This window comes from Musca domestica, unplaced genomic scaffold, assembly GCF_030504385.1.
Source record: "Musca domestica strain aabys unplaced genomic scaffold, Musca_domestica.polishedcontigs.V.1.1 27, whole genome shotgun sequence".
Taxonomy (NCBI): Eukaryota; Metazoa; Arthropoda; class Insecta; order Diptera; family Muscidae; genus Musca; species Musca domestica.
In genome coordinates, this window is record NW_026712286.1 from 7,809,808 (window position 1) to 7,826,482 (window position 16,675).

General features: G+C 34.7%; 3 protein-coding genes across 4 annotated transcripts; 2 read left to right on the forward strand and 1 right to left on the reverse strand.

Moving 5' to 3' along the window:
• The first annotated feature begins 1,106 nt into the window (after positions 1 to 1,106).
• LOC101892107 (cytochrome c oxidase assembly factor 3, mitochondrial) lies at positions 1,107 to 1,627 on the forward strand. The gene has a single exon (XM_005184262.4). The coding sequence runs from the start codon at positions 1,207 to 1,209 to the stop codon at positions 1,468 to 1,470; it is 264 nt and encodes an 87-aa protein (XP_005184319.1). The 5' UTR covers positions 1,107 to 1,206; the 3' UTR covers positions 1,471 to 1,627.
• LOC101892277 (dimethyladenosine transferase 1, mitochondrial) lies at positions 1,488 to 2,809 on the forward strand. Of its 2 annotated transcripts, none has more exons than XM_005184263.4 (2): positions 1,488 to 1,627; positions 1,689 to 2,809. In XM_005184263.4, exon 2 carries the CDS (start codon positions 1,695 to 1,697, stop codon positions 2,706 to 2,708), a length of 1,014 nt encoding a protein of 337 aa, XP_005184320.2. In that variant the 5' UTR covers positions 1,488 to 1,627; positions 1,689 to 1,694; the 3' UTR covers positions 2,709 to 2,809. The 2 variants fall into 2 exon arrangements, with proteins under 2 accessions (XP_005184320.2, XP_005184321.2); XM_005184264.4 differs by having other exon boundaries at positions 1,501 to 1,632.
• Positions 2,723 to 3,930, reverse strand: LOC101891932 (uncharacterized). The gene is made up of 3 exons (XM_005184261.4): positions 3,751 to 3,930; positions 3,535 to 3,675; positions 2,723 to 3,475 (listed from the first exon to the last, which is right to left on the reverse strand). The coding sequence occupies exons 1-3, from the start codon at positions 3,803 to 3,805 to the stop codon at positions 3,186 to 3,188; spliced, it is 486 nt and encodes a 161-aa protein (XP_005184318.2). The 5' UTR covers positions 3,806 to 3,930; the 3' UTR covers positions 2,723 to 3,185.
• Between the last annotated feature and the right edge of the window lie 12,745 nt (positions 3,931 to 16,675).

A 16,675-nucleotide genomic window follows, 5' to 3' on the forward strand; every position in this document is an offset into this window, starting at 1 on the left:
AACAGAATAGCCTCGCTGAGCAATTTATAGGCAGATATTACATGGTTGGGATCGTTATTATCGATGATATCAACGGGTTCATTCTTTTAAGGATTTAAGATCTTTTTGTTGTATGGCTGATAAATTACAACGTTTACTGAGAAATTTACTACATGACTAAAACTAAATGTAACACTATTTTTATTGCATTAATTCCATCTATGCCGTGGAACTTTCTAACCTCTACTTTGTTTCAGAAAATTAATTGTTAATTAGTTTGGTCTGTATCAGAACCTACAAAAATGTACTAGTTTTGAAATTTTTCCGATATCATATAGGGAAAATGGAAAATCTTGTAGTTCTGAAACAGATAATTTGGATTTCGTCGTCTGATTAAACATCGTAAATATCCAAAATATTTTGATTTTATGTCGGTCTATGAAGGGCATGTACGTTATCTGGACTACTTTGAATTTCTGTTATCAATATGTCAAAATAAAGAAGTTAAGCTGGAAGAAGTATATTGGGATTTGGAAGAGGAAACAAACATTATAAATTCATCAAACTTAAAATCAAGACGTTCCAAATCTCCTTGTAAATATGGTACTTATGATGAACCATAAGATTTCATTTTTTCTCTATATGTATATGTTTATATATTTAGTTAAATAAACAAATTACATATCAATATAAGAATTCATATTTAAAAAAAAATAGACTATTTAAAATGTTTAAGAATCAAATACTCGATTAACTTCGTCGAAGATGTCCCTAAATTCCAGACAGCTGTTTTCTCAAATCCTACAGCATGGTTTCTTTCGATCTTTATCACCCTTATATTTGTTAAAAAAAAGTTAACGGCGTCAAAATGACTACCTACTCTCTACCTACTCCCCCGGTTCATTTAATGAATGTGGCCAGCGGTTCGATTTCCCATGTCTCAGAGGTCCCTCGGCTTATGCATTCCACTCATTCGTAAACAACAGAGCTCCCTCGGGGATTTTGCTTTCTCGTTCTATTTTATCGGGCATTTCTTTTTGATTTCTTATTTGTTCCGTTGGGGAGGTGGCAAACAATCGATGTCAATGTCGATAGTAACGATAAGATACTTTAAAATAGGTTATCGATTGTCAACTTTTTCTTTTGTAATTATTTCTTTCATAATTACATACACCTTCTGGAAATTAAGTAATTTCGTTAAAAAAATTGATAAATTATTTCAAAATAATGTCTAATCCCAGTGAAAAGGCACCCAATATCAAATTCGCTGAAGGAAAAATCGATAAGGCGCAATTGGAGTTCATGAAATTGATTGAACAACAAAACTTGGAAAGAGTTCAGAAACTGAAACGTGTTAGACGTAATAACTTGCTAACAGCCGGCTCATTGATATTCTCGGTGGTGGGCATCTATGCCTATTCAATTTACTCCGTGAAACAAGAGAAATTTTTGGACGATTTTGAAGAACCCAAAAAAGTCAACACCAATTAAGCCGTATTCCCCAAACGCTTGTTTAGTTTTATAAGATTTCTACGCTTAGTTCTTACATCCTTGTTATTTTTGATTGGAAATTGTTGTATAACCTTAACGTTTTTGTTTTTGGAGGAGAAGGACTATTTTGCGTCGTTTTTTGGAAGTAAACGAAAAAGTGAGGTTATTTTATTTGGATTTATTTGCAAATTCCATAACTAATTTCAATTTTTTTATAGAACAAAATGTCAGAGGCAGCTGTACGAATTCTGAAATCCGGTATGCGCTTACCACCATTGCCTACCGTGCGTGAATTGGTTAAGTTGTATCAACTACAGGCCCTAAAACAATTGTCGCAAAACTTTTTAATGGATGAACGTATCACCGATAAAATCGTTAAATCTGCTGGCCGCATAGATACTCATGACATCGTCTTGGAGGTTGGACCTGGTCCGGGCGCCATAACTCGCTCTATATTGAGACGTTCGCCGCAGCGTTTAATTTTGGTGGAAAAAGATCACCGTTTCTTACCCTCATTGGAGCTGTTAAAAGAATGTGCCAAACCCCTGGATTTACAAGTGGACATACACATCGATGACATTTTACGTTTCAATATGGAACACCACATACCCGACACAACACAACGTTTACATTTAATTGGCAATCTACCGTTCGCCATATCTACTCGATTAATTATAAATTGGTTTGAAGATTTATCCCTGCGCCGTGGAGCTTTCCGACGTAACGACACTTGCATGACATTAACATTTCAGAAGGAAGTTGCCGAACGTATTTGTGCCAATTTGGGAGATAAACAAAGATGTCGCTTGTCTGTTATGTCTCAAATTTGGACCCAACCTGTTATGAAATTTACCATACCCGGCAAAGCGTTTGTCCCAAAGCCTGAGGTAGACGTTGGTGTGGTGAAATTGATACCCCTAAAGCAACCCAAGACAGATTTGCCATTTGGTTTGGTAGAAAAGGTGGTTCGACACATATTTAATATGCGCCAAAAATATTGTCGTCGGGGCTATGGTACCCTCTTTCCTCCCCAAGATCGAGATGACATATGCTATGAACTTTTCCAGCGAGCTGATGTTGAAGATACCTTAAGACCCTTTCAGTTATCCGTTGATGAGTGCATACGCTTGGCCACAGTTTATAAAGAGTTTATCGATGCGAATCCTGACATTGCCCGCTATGATTTTAGGGCCCAGAAAAATGTTCCAACAGAGATGTTAAGCGACGAATATGTTTAAGAAAAACACAACAATTTTGTTTTCAATTATTTTATCATGTAAAAAACTGTTTTCCTTTTTAATAAAATATTTATGTAAAGATACAATAAACTTATAAAAAATCGTTTACTTTTTTTTGTAAAATATGGAATGTTAATATTGAGATTTAAAAAAAAAATTGTAGCTCTTGATGCAATTTGTATCTGGACGGATCAAGTTTCCCTAAAGCTAAGATATGAACATATTAAATTTGTATTTTGATATATTATTAAAGCTAAACATGTGGATATATTCGATTTGTATGTGGACAAAAAGGTCGTGCTAAAACTAAGATATGGATATTTTCGATTTGGAGGCTATGTACCTTGAAATTATAATTTAAATTAACATCCACAGAAATACATTTTTCTATATGTACTTTAAAGTCAGTATTCGAGTTGAACTAAAGGCACATTTTGGTTGGTAATGCTTACTCGATTAGTTAACTATAAAAAGTCCCTAATACCAAATTATTGGAATAACTATGACTAATATTGCACTCAATAAACCAAGTCCAAGCACTGCTTGGTTTTTCTCACCGCCATTGCAGCGATGATCCAAAAAACAGAAACAATACTTAACATTGGTGAAATAGTCACGCTTAACATCGTGTTCCTTTATCGTGTGATTGACATAGTGGGCCAGGCGTACATCTTTGGCAGCCGGATAACAACCTTCATATTTATCAGCTGGTATATCAGTTCTAAAGCTCAGGGCACTCAGACAGTCACGTATAATGGTTTCTTGGGCTGGAACCATATATATGATAAATTAAATATTTTGTGGTATATAATTCCACTCCACTTACCTCCTCGCCGTTCTGTAACCTTTACACATATATCATTGGTTTCGGGACACTGTTCACCCAGAAAACCAATGCCACGCCAATTGAAAGTCTCTCCACAACCGGGAGTGGCTGAAGTACAACGATAGCACCAAATAGCCAAGCCTACAACACAACAAAAACAACAATGACAAATATGTAAACATTAACTCTAAATTGGTTATTCATGCTTGACAAAACCTTCTTTCATCCAGAGACTGAGTATGATAAAAACAATGCACAAAAGGTTCTTCATATCGGTGATATTTAATATTATTAAAAAAGTATAAATATATTATTTATTATTAATAAAGCAATGCACAAAACACAAAAACAATAGAAAAACAAATCAACTGACAAAATCCAATGTAAAACTACTTTACTACGCCCCAGATTAGGGATGTCTAGATCGACTTTTGATTAATCGATTGTTTGACTATCGAAAAGTTGGGATATTGTCATGTTCTTATTAGCATGTGAACAAGGCATATCCATCTTAGAATGTGTATATACGAGATTATGAATAATAGAATGAAAAAGTAGTTTGAGGAAGAAAGGATGGATATTTTGATTTTCTTATCCACTTACGTACACTTAAATTAATAAAAAGGAGATTAAGATAATAGAATGGAAAAGTAGTTTAAGAAAAAAAGAATGGAAACGTAGATTTTCTTATCTACTTACGTATGGTCTGTTCCAGAACTGCAGGAATCTAAACGTTACTACTAAGATAACCGATTTTCCCTCTATGATATCGAAGATAATTTGCAAAAGTAATAGAATCTTGCAGGTTCTGTAACATACCAGTAGATTGTCATAAATCATTGGCTATTATTTCACAATTTTCAGGCTTAATGCCAAGAATGTAAAAATATAACTACGATAACAGATTTTTCTTCATGTTATCGAAAAATCGACTTAGAAACTAGGTTCTTGCAGGTTATGAAACAGAACATTTATAAAAATAAGAGACAAGGAAGACTATGGTTTTGGAACTGTTCTTTTCATTGATCTATTCTAGAACTGCAGGTATGTAAAAGCGATAACCGATTTTCCCTTTACATTCTAACCATGGTAGAAGAATACAGGTAGACGCATAGACACAGCTGCTGGGACAATGAACTGTCAAACCAATTTTGGAATTGAAAATGTTGAATGAAAAATTATTTAAATTTGTAAAAATTGTTGAAAAACGCATATTATAATAACCTCCGAATGACTTCGTATAAAAAAAACATATAAAACTTAACAAAAGAGAAAAAACAACATCAGCTGATTGTCATGTTCCAAAAACTTTGATTTATTTCAGGATCTCGCAAATTGAAATCATATAAAATCTTTGACATAGTAAGTAAATAAAATTTTCCAAAATCGTAATCTGCTTATAAACTTCCCATGGTAAAATTAAGAAGGTAAAGTAATTTCAAATAGGCATCTCTATTGCTGCATTTTCTGTAATTTACCTTGTCAAATTTCATCGAATAAAAAAGAGGTTTCCATCTCTGATTTCTGTGTAAACAGTGGATCTCTAATATAAATTTTTACAATCAGATGTTGTGAAATGAATAATTTTGAAAAAATTGTAAACATATGATTGCATGACTTTACCTTTTTAATTCTATCATGTTAATTTCCTGATAAAACCAAAAATTTAAAATATTTACTTGAAAAGACCTATTAAAATTAAACTTCAAACTAATGTTTTAATTTTGAAATGGAAAAATTTCCAAAACAACTCCTCCAATATTTCACAAATTCATAACATGGTCACAATGATTCAGCCAAAAAACAAAACTTTTTAGAAATTTGATGTTTCAATCAACATGGCCACATGAAATTCCCACAAGAAATAACCCAACATCATCATCTTAATGAATAGTAATTACCTGTTTCGTTTGCGGTTTCTGTTTTATAGCCAAATCCATTTGTGTTCCGTTTGCAGCAATTTGAATAAAACCACAAACGTCATAAACTGAATTTCGAAATTTTTTTGTCTGATAAAAATTTCAAATGGTAGCTTAAAATTGTTCTGACAAAACATACTTATGCTCCATATAATTCGTATATTCTATAAATATACATATGCGTAACGAACACAATCAGCTTGAAGACAATTGACTGGCTGTTTAATATTCTCCGGCTGTGATGAGTCAGTTTTGAAGTATTGTTCTGTCAGATTTGCACGTAGCCTTGCTTGCAGGGTAAGTTGTTTTTTTGTTGTTGTCGTTGTTAAAGATTTATGTTTGTTTGTTTTTTTTTCTTATTGTAACTTTAATATTGAGTTCAATAAAGTTTACACTTTATTGCATTCTCGTGCTGCACAAAAGTGTTGAAGTATGAATTTCAATGTCGTAAGAGAGTTTTGATTTTGGTTTTATAAAAAAAATTATCGAATGTTATAAATATTTGGTTTGTTCCAAAATCATGGTAGAAGAATATAGGTAGACGCATCGACACAGCTGCTGGGTTAATGAACTGTCAAACCAATTTTGGAATTGAAAATGTTGAATGAAAAATTATTTAAATTTGTAAAAATTGTGAATAACGCGTATTATAATAACCTCCGAATGACGTCGTATAGGAAAACATATAAAAATCTACTTATATTTGAAAAGAAATTTAAAAATTTTTGACATATCAATGTTCCCATGCGTTGATGCATCTACCTGTATTCATCTACCATGGTAATACAGTGTGAGATGAACAAAACTGCAACCAACTTCAGACTGCTGTCATTTCTAAGCAACTTATGCGACAGCAGTTAAAATTATTCCAGTGACAGCTCATTATATTGTTTACAAGCGTGTAAAACTATTTTGGTGAGAATTTTCCAGAAAATAAGTTATTCGATGATGAAATTCAAGCGCGATAGTGGGATTTCTTTATATTTGGCTGGAAAACCACAAGAGGCCATCGTTAGAGCACTCCAGAATTTAACTGTGAATAAATCTTTTGTGTCTCGTACCATCGCTCGTTACCGTGATACTGATAGCCCGTAGCCCGAAGTCAAGGAAGTGGCGGAAGAAAACAGCAATATCAGCAGAAATGGTTCGAAAAGTAAAGAAGCGACTTGATCGAAACACGCGTCGCAGTGGCCGAAAATTGGCTCGTGAGCTGAACATATCGCAATATTCCATTCGGCAAATATTGAAAAATGAGCTCGGGGTAAAGCCATTTAAATTCCAAAAAGTGCAAGAACTTACACCGCAATAGAAAGAAAATAGACTCTAAAGAGTTGCTGCGCTTGGCCGAAAGTGGTGAACTGCCGAATTTGGTTTTCTTCGATGAGAAAACATTCGTCCAGCGGTTTGTAAACAAACAAAATGATCGTGTTTACATGCCAAAGAGGTCAGCTGAAAATGTGCACCTTCGGTTGGCCACCAGAACTCAAGCGCCGGCCATGGTGATGATGTAGGCCGCCATAACAGCCGATGGTCGCTCTCTGCTCGTTTTAATCGACCGTGGGAGCATTGATATGTCAAAAAATTTTAAATGTTTTTTTAAATATAAGTAGATTTTTATATGTTTTCTTATACGAGGAGGTTCTTATAATTCATGTTTTTCGACAATTTTTACAAATTTAAGAAAATTTTCATTCAACATTTTCAATTCCAAAATTGGTTTGACAGTTCATTGTCTCAGCAGCTGTATCGACGCATCTACCTATATTCTTCTACCATGGATCGAAATACATAAAGCGCATATTTAGCTGGCTTAAGGCTGGAAATACATAAAGAGCATATTTGGCTGGCTTAAGTCTTCGGAAATGAACAAAGGAGCCTAGGCCCAAAATCGAACTAAATCAACCTAAAACTCCTTTGTTCATCTACGAAGAACCCAGCCGGTGACTTAAGCCAACGAAATATGCTCTTTATGTATTTCCAACCTAAGTCATCGGCTGGCTTCTTCGTCGATGAACAAAGGAGTTTTAGGTTGACTTAGTTCGAATTTGGTCCTGGGCTCCTTTGGTCATTTACAATAAGGCCAGCCGATGACTAAAGTCAGCCAAATAAGCGCTTTATATGTTCCCACCCTTAAGTTTTCTACAGATTTCATGAATAGTGGATAAAAAAAAATGTCCTGTAATTTTTGACAAATGGAGCCTTAATTTTTATTTCAATAGTTTTATTTACATCAAAACCCAAATAATAATTAATATGTGTTTTTGTACACTCCCACATACCTCAACCCCGTTTAATTCTCCAAAAACACCAAACAAATTAATTCGTTAATTACCTACTCAAAGCCTTGTGCAGTTGTCAGTATTTGTTTGCTTTTTGTTGTATTTTAATTTCACTGTCTCTCACTTTGATTTCTTGGAAAATCCAATGTTTTGCGTTGTGATATTTACACCTACAGGTTTTTTTTTGTTGCATTTGACGTCCTCTGGGTATTTCTCAAAACTGTCTGCAAGACATTTGAAACCAAAAAAAGAAAAAAACAAAATACAAACAACAAATGTCATTTAACATATTTGCATAAAATTTGCAGATTTTTCGTTTTGTTTTGAAAAGCAAAGAACAACAAAAATCAAGCTAAAATAACTTAATAAAAACATTAACATTTAATACAATAACAATATCATCATTTATGGTATTAGAGTTGAAAAAAGAATGTGAAAAAGAAATAGCGATTAAGTGGCGACGTTGTCGGCGTCGTCTTAAGGCGAAATGTTATTTGGCGCCAAAGAAATTACTTGCCATAAATCACGCCGAAGAAGAGTTTAATCAAAAAGCCACGTTTTTTCGAGGGGGGGGGGGGGGATTTGTTAAAAGTTTAATCATTTAGCTAATCTAATATGTTTTTTTTATTTATCGATTTTTTTCGAATATTTATGTTAACCAGCATGACCTTTGGTTTGGCGTCGTAGGGGTGTGGTTTTGAATGAAAAAAATAGAATTTTAATTAATTCTTAATATTTAGCTTTAAATTTATAAATTATTATTATTTAATTTTAGAGACAAGAATTTTATTTATATTACTTGATATGAAGCAAATGAATTATCCCGTATGAACATGGTTACTTGTATGTGTAATAACGGCCATTCAAGGACAACACCAATACGTATGGCTCCCAGCGAGAACAGCTGATTAGCACCAAAGCTGTCATAACAATCATTTTTAATGAATTGTCAGTATTTATTTATTTATTAATTGATATTATTATTATTATTATTATTATTATTATTATTATTATTATTATTATTTATTTTTCAAAATTAACTTAAGCTTTTAAAAACAATTATATTTATGTTATTATGTTACTTCTTCCAATTTCTTGCCATAAAATGATACAAATTGAGGAAGACTCAAATAAATTATTCTGTGTGAACATAGGCTTATTTGTATGTGTAATGACAGCCAAGGAAAGATAGTGAGATCTTGCAGCAAGAACAGCTGATCAACAACAAACCTGCCAAAAAAGCCAATGTAAATGAAAAAGGCAACAAAGTATATATTTTTTGGAAAATTTTAATAAAAGCAGAATTTTTATTATTCTTCAAACAATAACGAAATATGAAAGAAACAAGAATTATATTAATGTTATTACGTTGTATTTGCAAAAAGCATACACGTTGAAATCGAGAATCCAATTTCTTGCTATAAAATAACAAAAATTAAAGATGACGCAAATTAATTATCCTATGTGAACATGGGCTTATTTGCACGTGCAATAACGGCTAATGATGGACAACTCCCATAAGTAGGGTTCCAGCGAAAACAGCTGATCACCACTAAAGCTGTCATAAAATTAATTTTTAATGAATGTTCCGTGGTAGAAAAATATAGGTAGATGCGTCGACACAGCTACTGGGACAATGAACTGTCAAACCAATTTTGGAATTGAAAATGTTGAATGAAAAATTATTTAAATTTATAAAAATTGTTGAAAAACGCGAATTATAATAGCCTCCGAATGACGTAGTATAAGAAAACATATAGAAATCTACTTATATTTGAAAAAAAAACATAAAAAAAACATATTTGAAAAAAAAAACAAAAACATTTTTGACATATTAATACTTCCAAGCGTTGATGCATTTACCTGTATTCTTCTGCCATGGAATGTTCAGTGACAAAAGTAAACAGAAAGTGAAAGGGTAATTAAATTTCGGAAAATTTGGCATATGACCTGCCTGATTCTATGAAAAGGTGGAATGAGATCTTTTATAAAAGAAGAAATAAGTCATATGAAAAAAACTTGCTATTTGGTCATGGCGCCCAAACGTTTGGCCTGAGGAAAATGAACTAATCTTTACATCTTTTCGTTTTAGGAGTCATATGTTCAAAAGAAAATAAATCTTGTCATTGAGGAAGTGGCACTCGACAATTTGGCTTCAGAAATGCATGCATCATGTGGTCAATTTAAAATATCTCTGCAGATAGGGTTATAAGACAAATTTGAGAACTTTAATGTTCTCAATAGGACAAAAATTATTCATTGAGGGAGTGGCGCCCAACATTTTTGTGAATTAAATTAAACTCCTCATTTCATCAAACCCAATTAATTCTCGATTAATTACGTTGAAATTGAATTTTTGGCAGTCCTTTGCTCCCAAGCGGCATGGCGTCCAATCGTTTGACCGAAGAACAAGACGAGTTCTCTTTATCCCATTAAAACATGGCATCAAAGTAAAATTGTAGGAATCGTATATTTGCAAGAGTATAAAAACTTTTCAATTAAAAAAGTGGCGCCCAACGTTTGGTACTTTTTTTACTTTTTGCGGTCCTTTGCTCCGAAGCAGCATGGTGCCCATCGTGAAAAACAAGACGAGTTCTCTTTATCCAATTTAAACATGACATCAAATTAAAATTGTAGGAATCATATGTTTGCAAGAGAATAATAACTTTTCATTGAAGACGTGGCGCCCAACGTTTGGTATCGATGACTTTAAATCCACAAATTGATTTAATTGAAATAATGGTTGATAGATTTAGTTTCAATACAAATTTAAGGAGTAAAGTGTTCCGAAGACGATATAATAGTTGAAAAGCAATAGAAAAAGCAACAAGTCCTTGGAACAGATTTAAATATTAAAATTGTAACAATCCAAACTGTTGGGCGCCACGCCTGCAATGACAAGTATTTATCCTCTTCGGAACATATCACATAAGCATATTTAAGTAACACATACTTAAATATGCTTATGTGATATGTTCCGAAGAGAATAAATACTTGTCATTGCAGACGTGGCGCCCAACAGTTTGGCTTTAGGGAGATAATCGAATTATTTAACTAAATTAAAAAAAATATATTTAATTTAATTTCTCATAATAGATTTAGCAGAAACTAAATTTTGGAAGCCCTGCTTGAAAAAAGGAAGATTTTATGGAAAAATTGATACGGGACAGTTTATGGTTTCATAATAATCGAATCAATGTCAATATCCGCATTAGAAAATCGACATTAATTTTAATTTTTTCCTAATTCTATTAAAACTTTATAAAAATATAATTTTTTTCTTAATTTTTTATATTTTCTTTCAAATCTTTTTTCCATCCCCATTAACACAAAATGCCAAATTATTTAATGGAAATTCGAAATTAGCAAATATTTTTATTATTATTCATTATGAAAATATGCATAGCTTATGTTGTTGTGGCGGAATAAAAATTAATATTTTATTGAAAACGTTAAATTGTTTTTTTTTTGTTGTTATTATTTTATTAATATGTTAATAAACCTGTATCCGTAGTAGATAGATAGAAGAAGAAAAAACCCCACCAACCCCATCCGAACAAAATTTAGAATGTGTGAAACTAATTAATTAGACAGTTGACGCTGTGTGTGCGGAGAGGTGGCGCCGATTGTTTTTGGCTTGAGCATAATTCGAAGCGACAAGTTATGAAATATTTTTTTAATATGTGTGATTTTTTTATTGGGGGGAATAAATTTAATGAAAAAAAAATAATAAAAAATAATGTCAATGTGTTTGTTATCAATTGAAAGCATGTTTTTTATTTTAATTTTTTTGTAAAAAAATTACAATAATTTTTTTTTTCACTGATAATCCCAAAAGGTTATCATCACCCATTCTGCGTTGTTCATATTTGGCATTGTAATTGAATTTTACTTGGCAGTAATGTACGTTAAACGGATTGGGTGAACCCAGTGGATTTTAATTGCTAATTCCATTGATTATATAGGTCCAAAAAGTCCTCATAAAGTAGATTAACACGGTAAAAAAACTCGAATGTAAACATACTATAAGAAATGCAGGGTGAGATAAAAAATTCCTGCAACAAAGTCAAACGCCATAATTTTTAAATATTTTTTTAAATTTTATTGAATGAAAACAAAAAAAAAAATCGGAAATAGCAGCAAATTCTAGAATAAGTTTAGATTTGTTCGAATTGGTCACTTTTGACACGAATTATGGCCTTCAAACGGCCAATGAAATCGTCACACGCTGCCCGAATGTTGCTCTGCCGTGTGGTGTTTTGGCCCATTCCCGGCGAATCTTTTGCTTGAGGTGATCGACACTTTGGTATTTTTTAGTGCCAACCTTGATTTTCAAAATACTTCAGACACAATACTCCAACGGATTCGTAGCCGGAGATTTTGATGGCCATTGTGAGCTGGAAATGAAGCGAGGAACCTCAATTTGTAACCATTATTGGGTGGCACATGCTGAGTACCATAATGCTGAGTCCTGCTGGAATGTCCAAGGCCTGAAAAAATTGGTCACCTTTGGCACGTATTATGGCCTTCAAACGGCCAATGAAACCGTCACACGCTGCCCGAATGTGGCTCTGCGGTATTTTGGCCCGTTCCCGGCGAAGCGCTTGCTTGAGGAGGTGATCGACACTTTGGTATTTTTTAGTGCCAACCTTGATTTTCAAAATACTCCAGACACACAATAGTCCAGCGGATTCGTATCCGGAGGTATTTTGGGGGCCATTGTGCGCTGGAAATGAAGCGAGGAACCGTATTTTATAAAAATTCTTGGGTGGCGCGTGCTGAGTGCGATGGTGCTGAGTCCTGATGGAATGTCCAAGGTCTGCAGCCAAAAAGTTTGCCTGCCCAAGGCTTTAATACACCCTCCAGAATATTTTGGCGACAATATTCGACATCTATTCTGATGCCACGATCGATTAATACGAGCTGAGAGCGACCTTTGGCTGTTATCACGGCCCACATCATCACCATGGCCGGCGCTTGAGTTCTGGTGGCCAACCGACACATCTGGTGCACATTTTCAGCGGACCTCTTTGGCAAGTGAACACGATCATTTTGTTTGTTTACAAACCGCTGGACAACGAATGTTTTCTCATCGGAAATCGGAGAAACCGAAATTGGGCAGTTAACCACTTTTGGCCAAGCGAAGCAAGTCTTTAGCTCTTTTGAGTCTATTTTCTTTAGGTTGCGCGTTGTAAGTTCTTGCACTTTTTGGAATTTCAATGGCTTTACCCAGAGCTCATTTTTCAATAGTTGTCGAACGGAATATTGCGATATGTTCAGCTTAGGAGCCATTTTTCCGGTTACGGCGACACGGGTTTCGATCAAGTCGCTTCTTTACTTTTCGAAGCATTTCTGCTGATGTTGCTGTTTTCTTCCGGCCACTTCCTTGATGTCGGGCTACGTCGGGTAAGACACACAAAAAATTTAATCACATTTAAATGCTGGAGTGGTCTAACGATAACCACTTGTGGTTCTCCAGCCAAATATTAAGAAATCCCTCTATCACGCTTGAATTCCATCACGAATAACTTAGCTTCTGGAAAATTCTCAGCCAAAATGCTTTTGTACGCCTGTAAACAATATAATGAGCTATCACTGGAATAATTTTTACAGCTGTCGGACGAGTGGCTTAGAAATGACAGCAGTCTGAAGTTGGTTGCCGTTATTTTCATCTCATCCTTCAAATAAATCTAGCTCTGAATTTTCCCTCCCCATTAAATTCAAATCAAATTAAGTTTTTTTGTTGTTGCATATTTCTTCATTATTTCATTATTGTCTCATTGCAATCGCTTTGCCATGCATTGACCCCTTGGAGTTGCGGATGTCCATTCATTGCCGGCTACCAAAACATGTTTTTCGCCATCTACGTCACATCGTGTAATTCTTGTTTGACTTTTGTAAAAAAGAAATTTCATGCCTGATTATTCCCGGCCAATGCCGATCACGATGATGAAGAATGAACAACCGCAACAACAACAAAGACAACATGAAAAAAATGAAAAAGAAGAAGAAGCAGAAGCAGAATTATGATGGTGATTACAAACTTGTTTACAACTACTACAAAACTAAAGTTGTAGAATTTATTTACATGTTCGGTCTTTGTAATAATGACGTCAATATGCGGCTCAAGGAGCCGGGGACAGGTTGTGTTCTGTGTGTAAACAAATCCGTAAAACATGAAATGAAGTATTTCCCTACAAAAATGCTGATTAAAATCTTCTAAAGAGAGGTGAAGGCTTGTTTTTGGTAATGCGGAAAGTTACAGCATTATCGGGCGCGGAAATGGTGAGGAAAATCTTCCACATGGGAGCCATAACCATATCTTAAACGATTTCCAATAAATTCTTGCCTAAATTTGGTCGTATGTGCCAAAACCCTTCCAATTGGGCGCCAAAGTTATATTTAAATCTGAATCGTTCTGGAAAAAAATTAACAGCTGTTTTTTCAGCTGTATTTGATATCAGATACCGAATACCTTTGTTGCGAACGGCATATTATGGCTATGGGGGACTTAAATATCAAATCGGAAGAAACATATATATGGGGGCTATAGTTAAATCTCAACCGATTTTCACCAAATTTGGAAACCTTGCTTCTAGACTGCGTCCAGTCGCACCTACCAAAATACCCTTTATCTGGGTTGAAATTTACCATTTGGTGCACCAGAAACCTTCAATCGTACGAAGATATATATATGGAAGCTATATACAAATCTGAACCGATCTCGATAAAATTTGGCAGAGGTGTATCTAAACTGTATTTGATACCAAATATCAGTCTTATAAAGTGCATATTAAACATGCATAAAATCGGATGATAGCTATAGTTATATCTGAACCGATTTTCATCAAATTTGAAGTGCTTGTTTCTGGGATGAATTCGATCGAAAATCAACTCCATTAGGGCTGATATTAACCATTTGGTGCAACAGAAATCTGAATTCGGTTAAGGATATATATGGAAGCTTGCCTTCTAACGACCAATGAAACCGTCACACGCTTCCCGAATGTTACTCTGCGGTATTTTGGCCCATTCCCGGCGAAGCGCTTGCTTGAGGTGATCGACACTTTGGTATTTTTTAGTGCCAACCTTGCTTTCCTTTCAAAATACTCCAGACACAATAGTCTAACGGATTGGTATGCGGAGATTTTGGTGGCCATTGTGCGCTGGAAATGAAGCGAGGAACCTCATTTTGTAACCATTCTTGGGTGGCGGCGCGTGCTGAGTGCGATGGTGCTGAGGAATGCCTGTTGGAATGTCCAAGGTCTACGGCCAAAATGTTTGAGTGCCCAAGGCTTTAATACAGCCTCCGGAATATTTTCCCGATAATATTCGGCATTTAATAATGAGCTGTCATTGGAATAATTTTAAAAGCTGTCGGACGAGTGGCTTAGAAATGACAGCAGCCTGAAGTTGGTTGTAGTTTTTTTACTCTCACCTTGTACGAAGACGTGAACCTCCATACACAATTTTTAGGCATAGGCTGTAGTATCTATTAAGATTTTCGAATACGAAATTTGAGACAATTCGGCTAAATAATGTCGCTAAAATCATCAAAATACCGAATATCGGGAGGCAACGTTATATGGGGGCTATACGAAGACATGGATGTGCACAGATAATTTTCTGTCATAGGCTGAAGTATCCATTACGAACTTCAAATACGAAATTTGAAACAATTCGGGTGTATTATGTCGCTAAAATCATCAAAATACTGAATATCGGAAGGTACCGCTATATGGGGGCTATACGAAGACATGGATCTGCACTGATAATTTTCTGTCATGGGCTGCAGTACCTATTAAGATCTTCCAATACGAAATTTGAAACAATTCTGGTAAAAAAATGTCGCTAAAATTATCAAAATATCGAATATCGAGAGGTACCCTTATATTGGGGCTATACGAGGACTTGGACCTGCATACAAAAATTTTTGTCATAGGCTGTAGTACCCATTAAGATTTTCGAATACGAAATTTGAAACACTTCGGGTAAATGATGTCGCTGAAATCATCAAAATACCGAGTATCGGAAGGTACCGCTATATGGGGGCTATGCGAAGACGTTGACACGCATGCAAAATTTTTTTGTATAGGTTGTAGTACCCATTAAGATTTTCGAATACGAAATTTGAAACAATTCCGGCGAATGTTGTCGCTAAAATCATCAAAATACTGAATATCGGAAGGTACCGTTGTGTGGGGGCTTTACGAATACGTTGACATGCATACATTTTTTTTTTTTTTTTGGATGGGCTGTAGTACCCTTTACAAACTTTGAGTACGAAATTTGAAACAATTCTGGTAAAAAATGTCGCTAAAATCATTAAAATAACGAATATCGGGAGGTACAGTTATATGGGGGCTATACGAGGACTTGGACTTGCACAGACAATTTTCTGTCATAGGCTGTAATATCCATTAAGATCTTCGAATACGAAATTTGAAACAATTCCGGCGAATGATGTCGCTAAAATCATCAAAATACCGAATATCGGGAGGTATCGTTATATGGGGACTATACGAAGACATAGACATGCCTATAACATTTTTTTGCATAGGCTGTAGTACCCCTTGCAAACTTCGAATACGAAATTTGAAACAATTCGGGTAAATAATGTCGTTGAAATCGTAAAAATACCGAATATTGGGAGGTAACGTTATATGGGGGCCATACGAAAATGTGAACGGACATGGCCCATTTACAAACCTAACATGCCTACTGGGAAAATACACATATGTGCCAAATTTCAGCCTTCTATCTCAATTCGTTCGAAAGATGGCGTGACTACAATAGACAGGCGGACAAACAGACATACAGACGGACATCTGAAAATCGTCTTAGAATTTTACACTGTTTACGAGGAGTTACAAACGGAATGACAAAGCTAATACTATACCCTCCATAAAATTGTGGAGGGTATAAAAACAATCTCCTTACAGT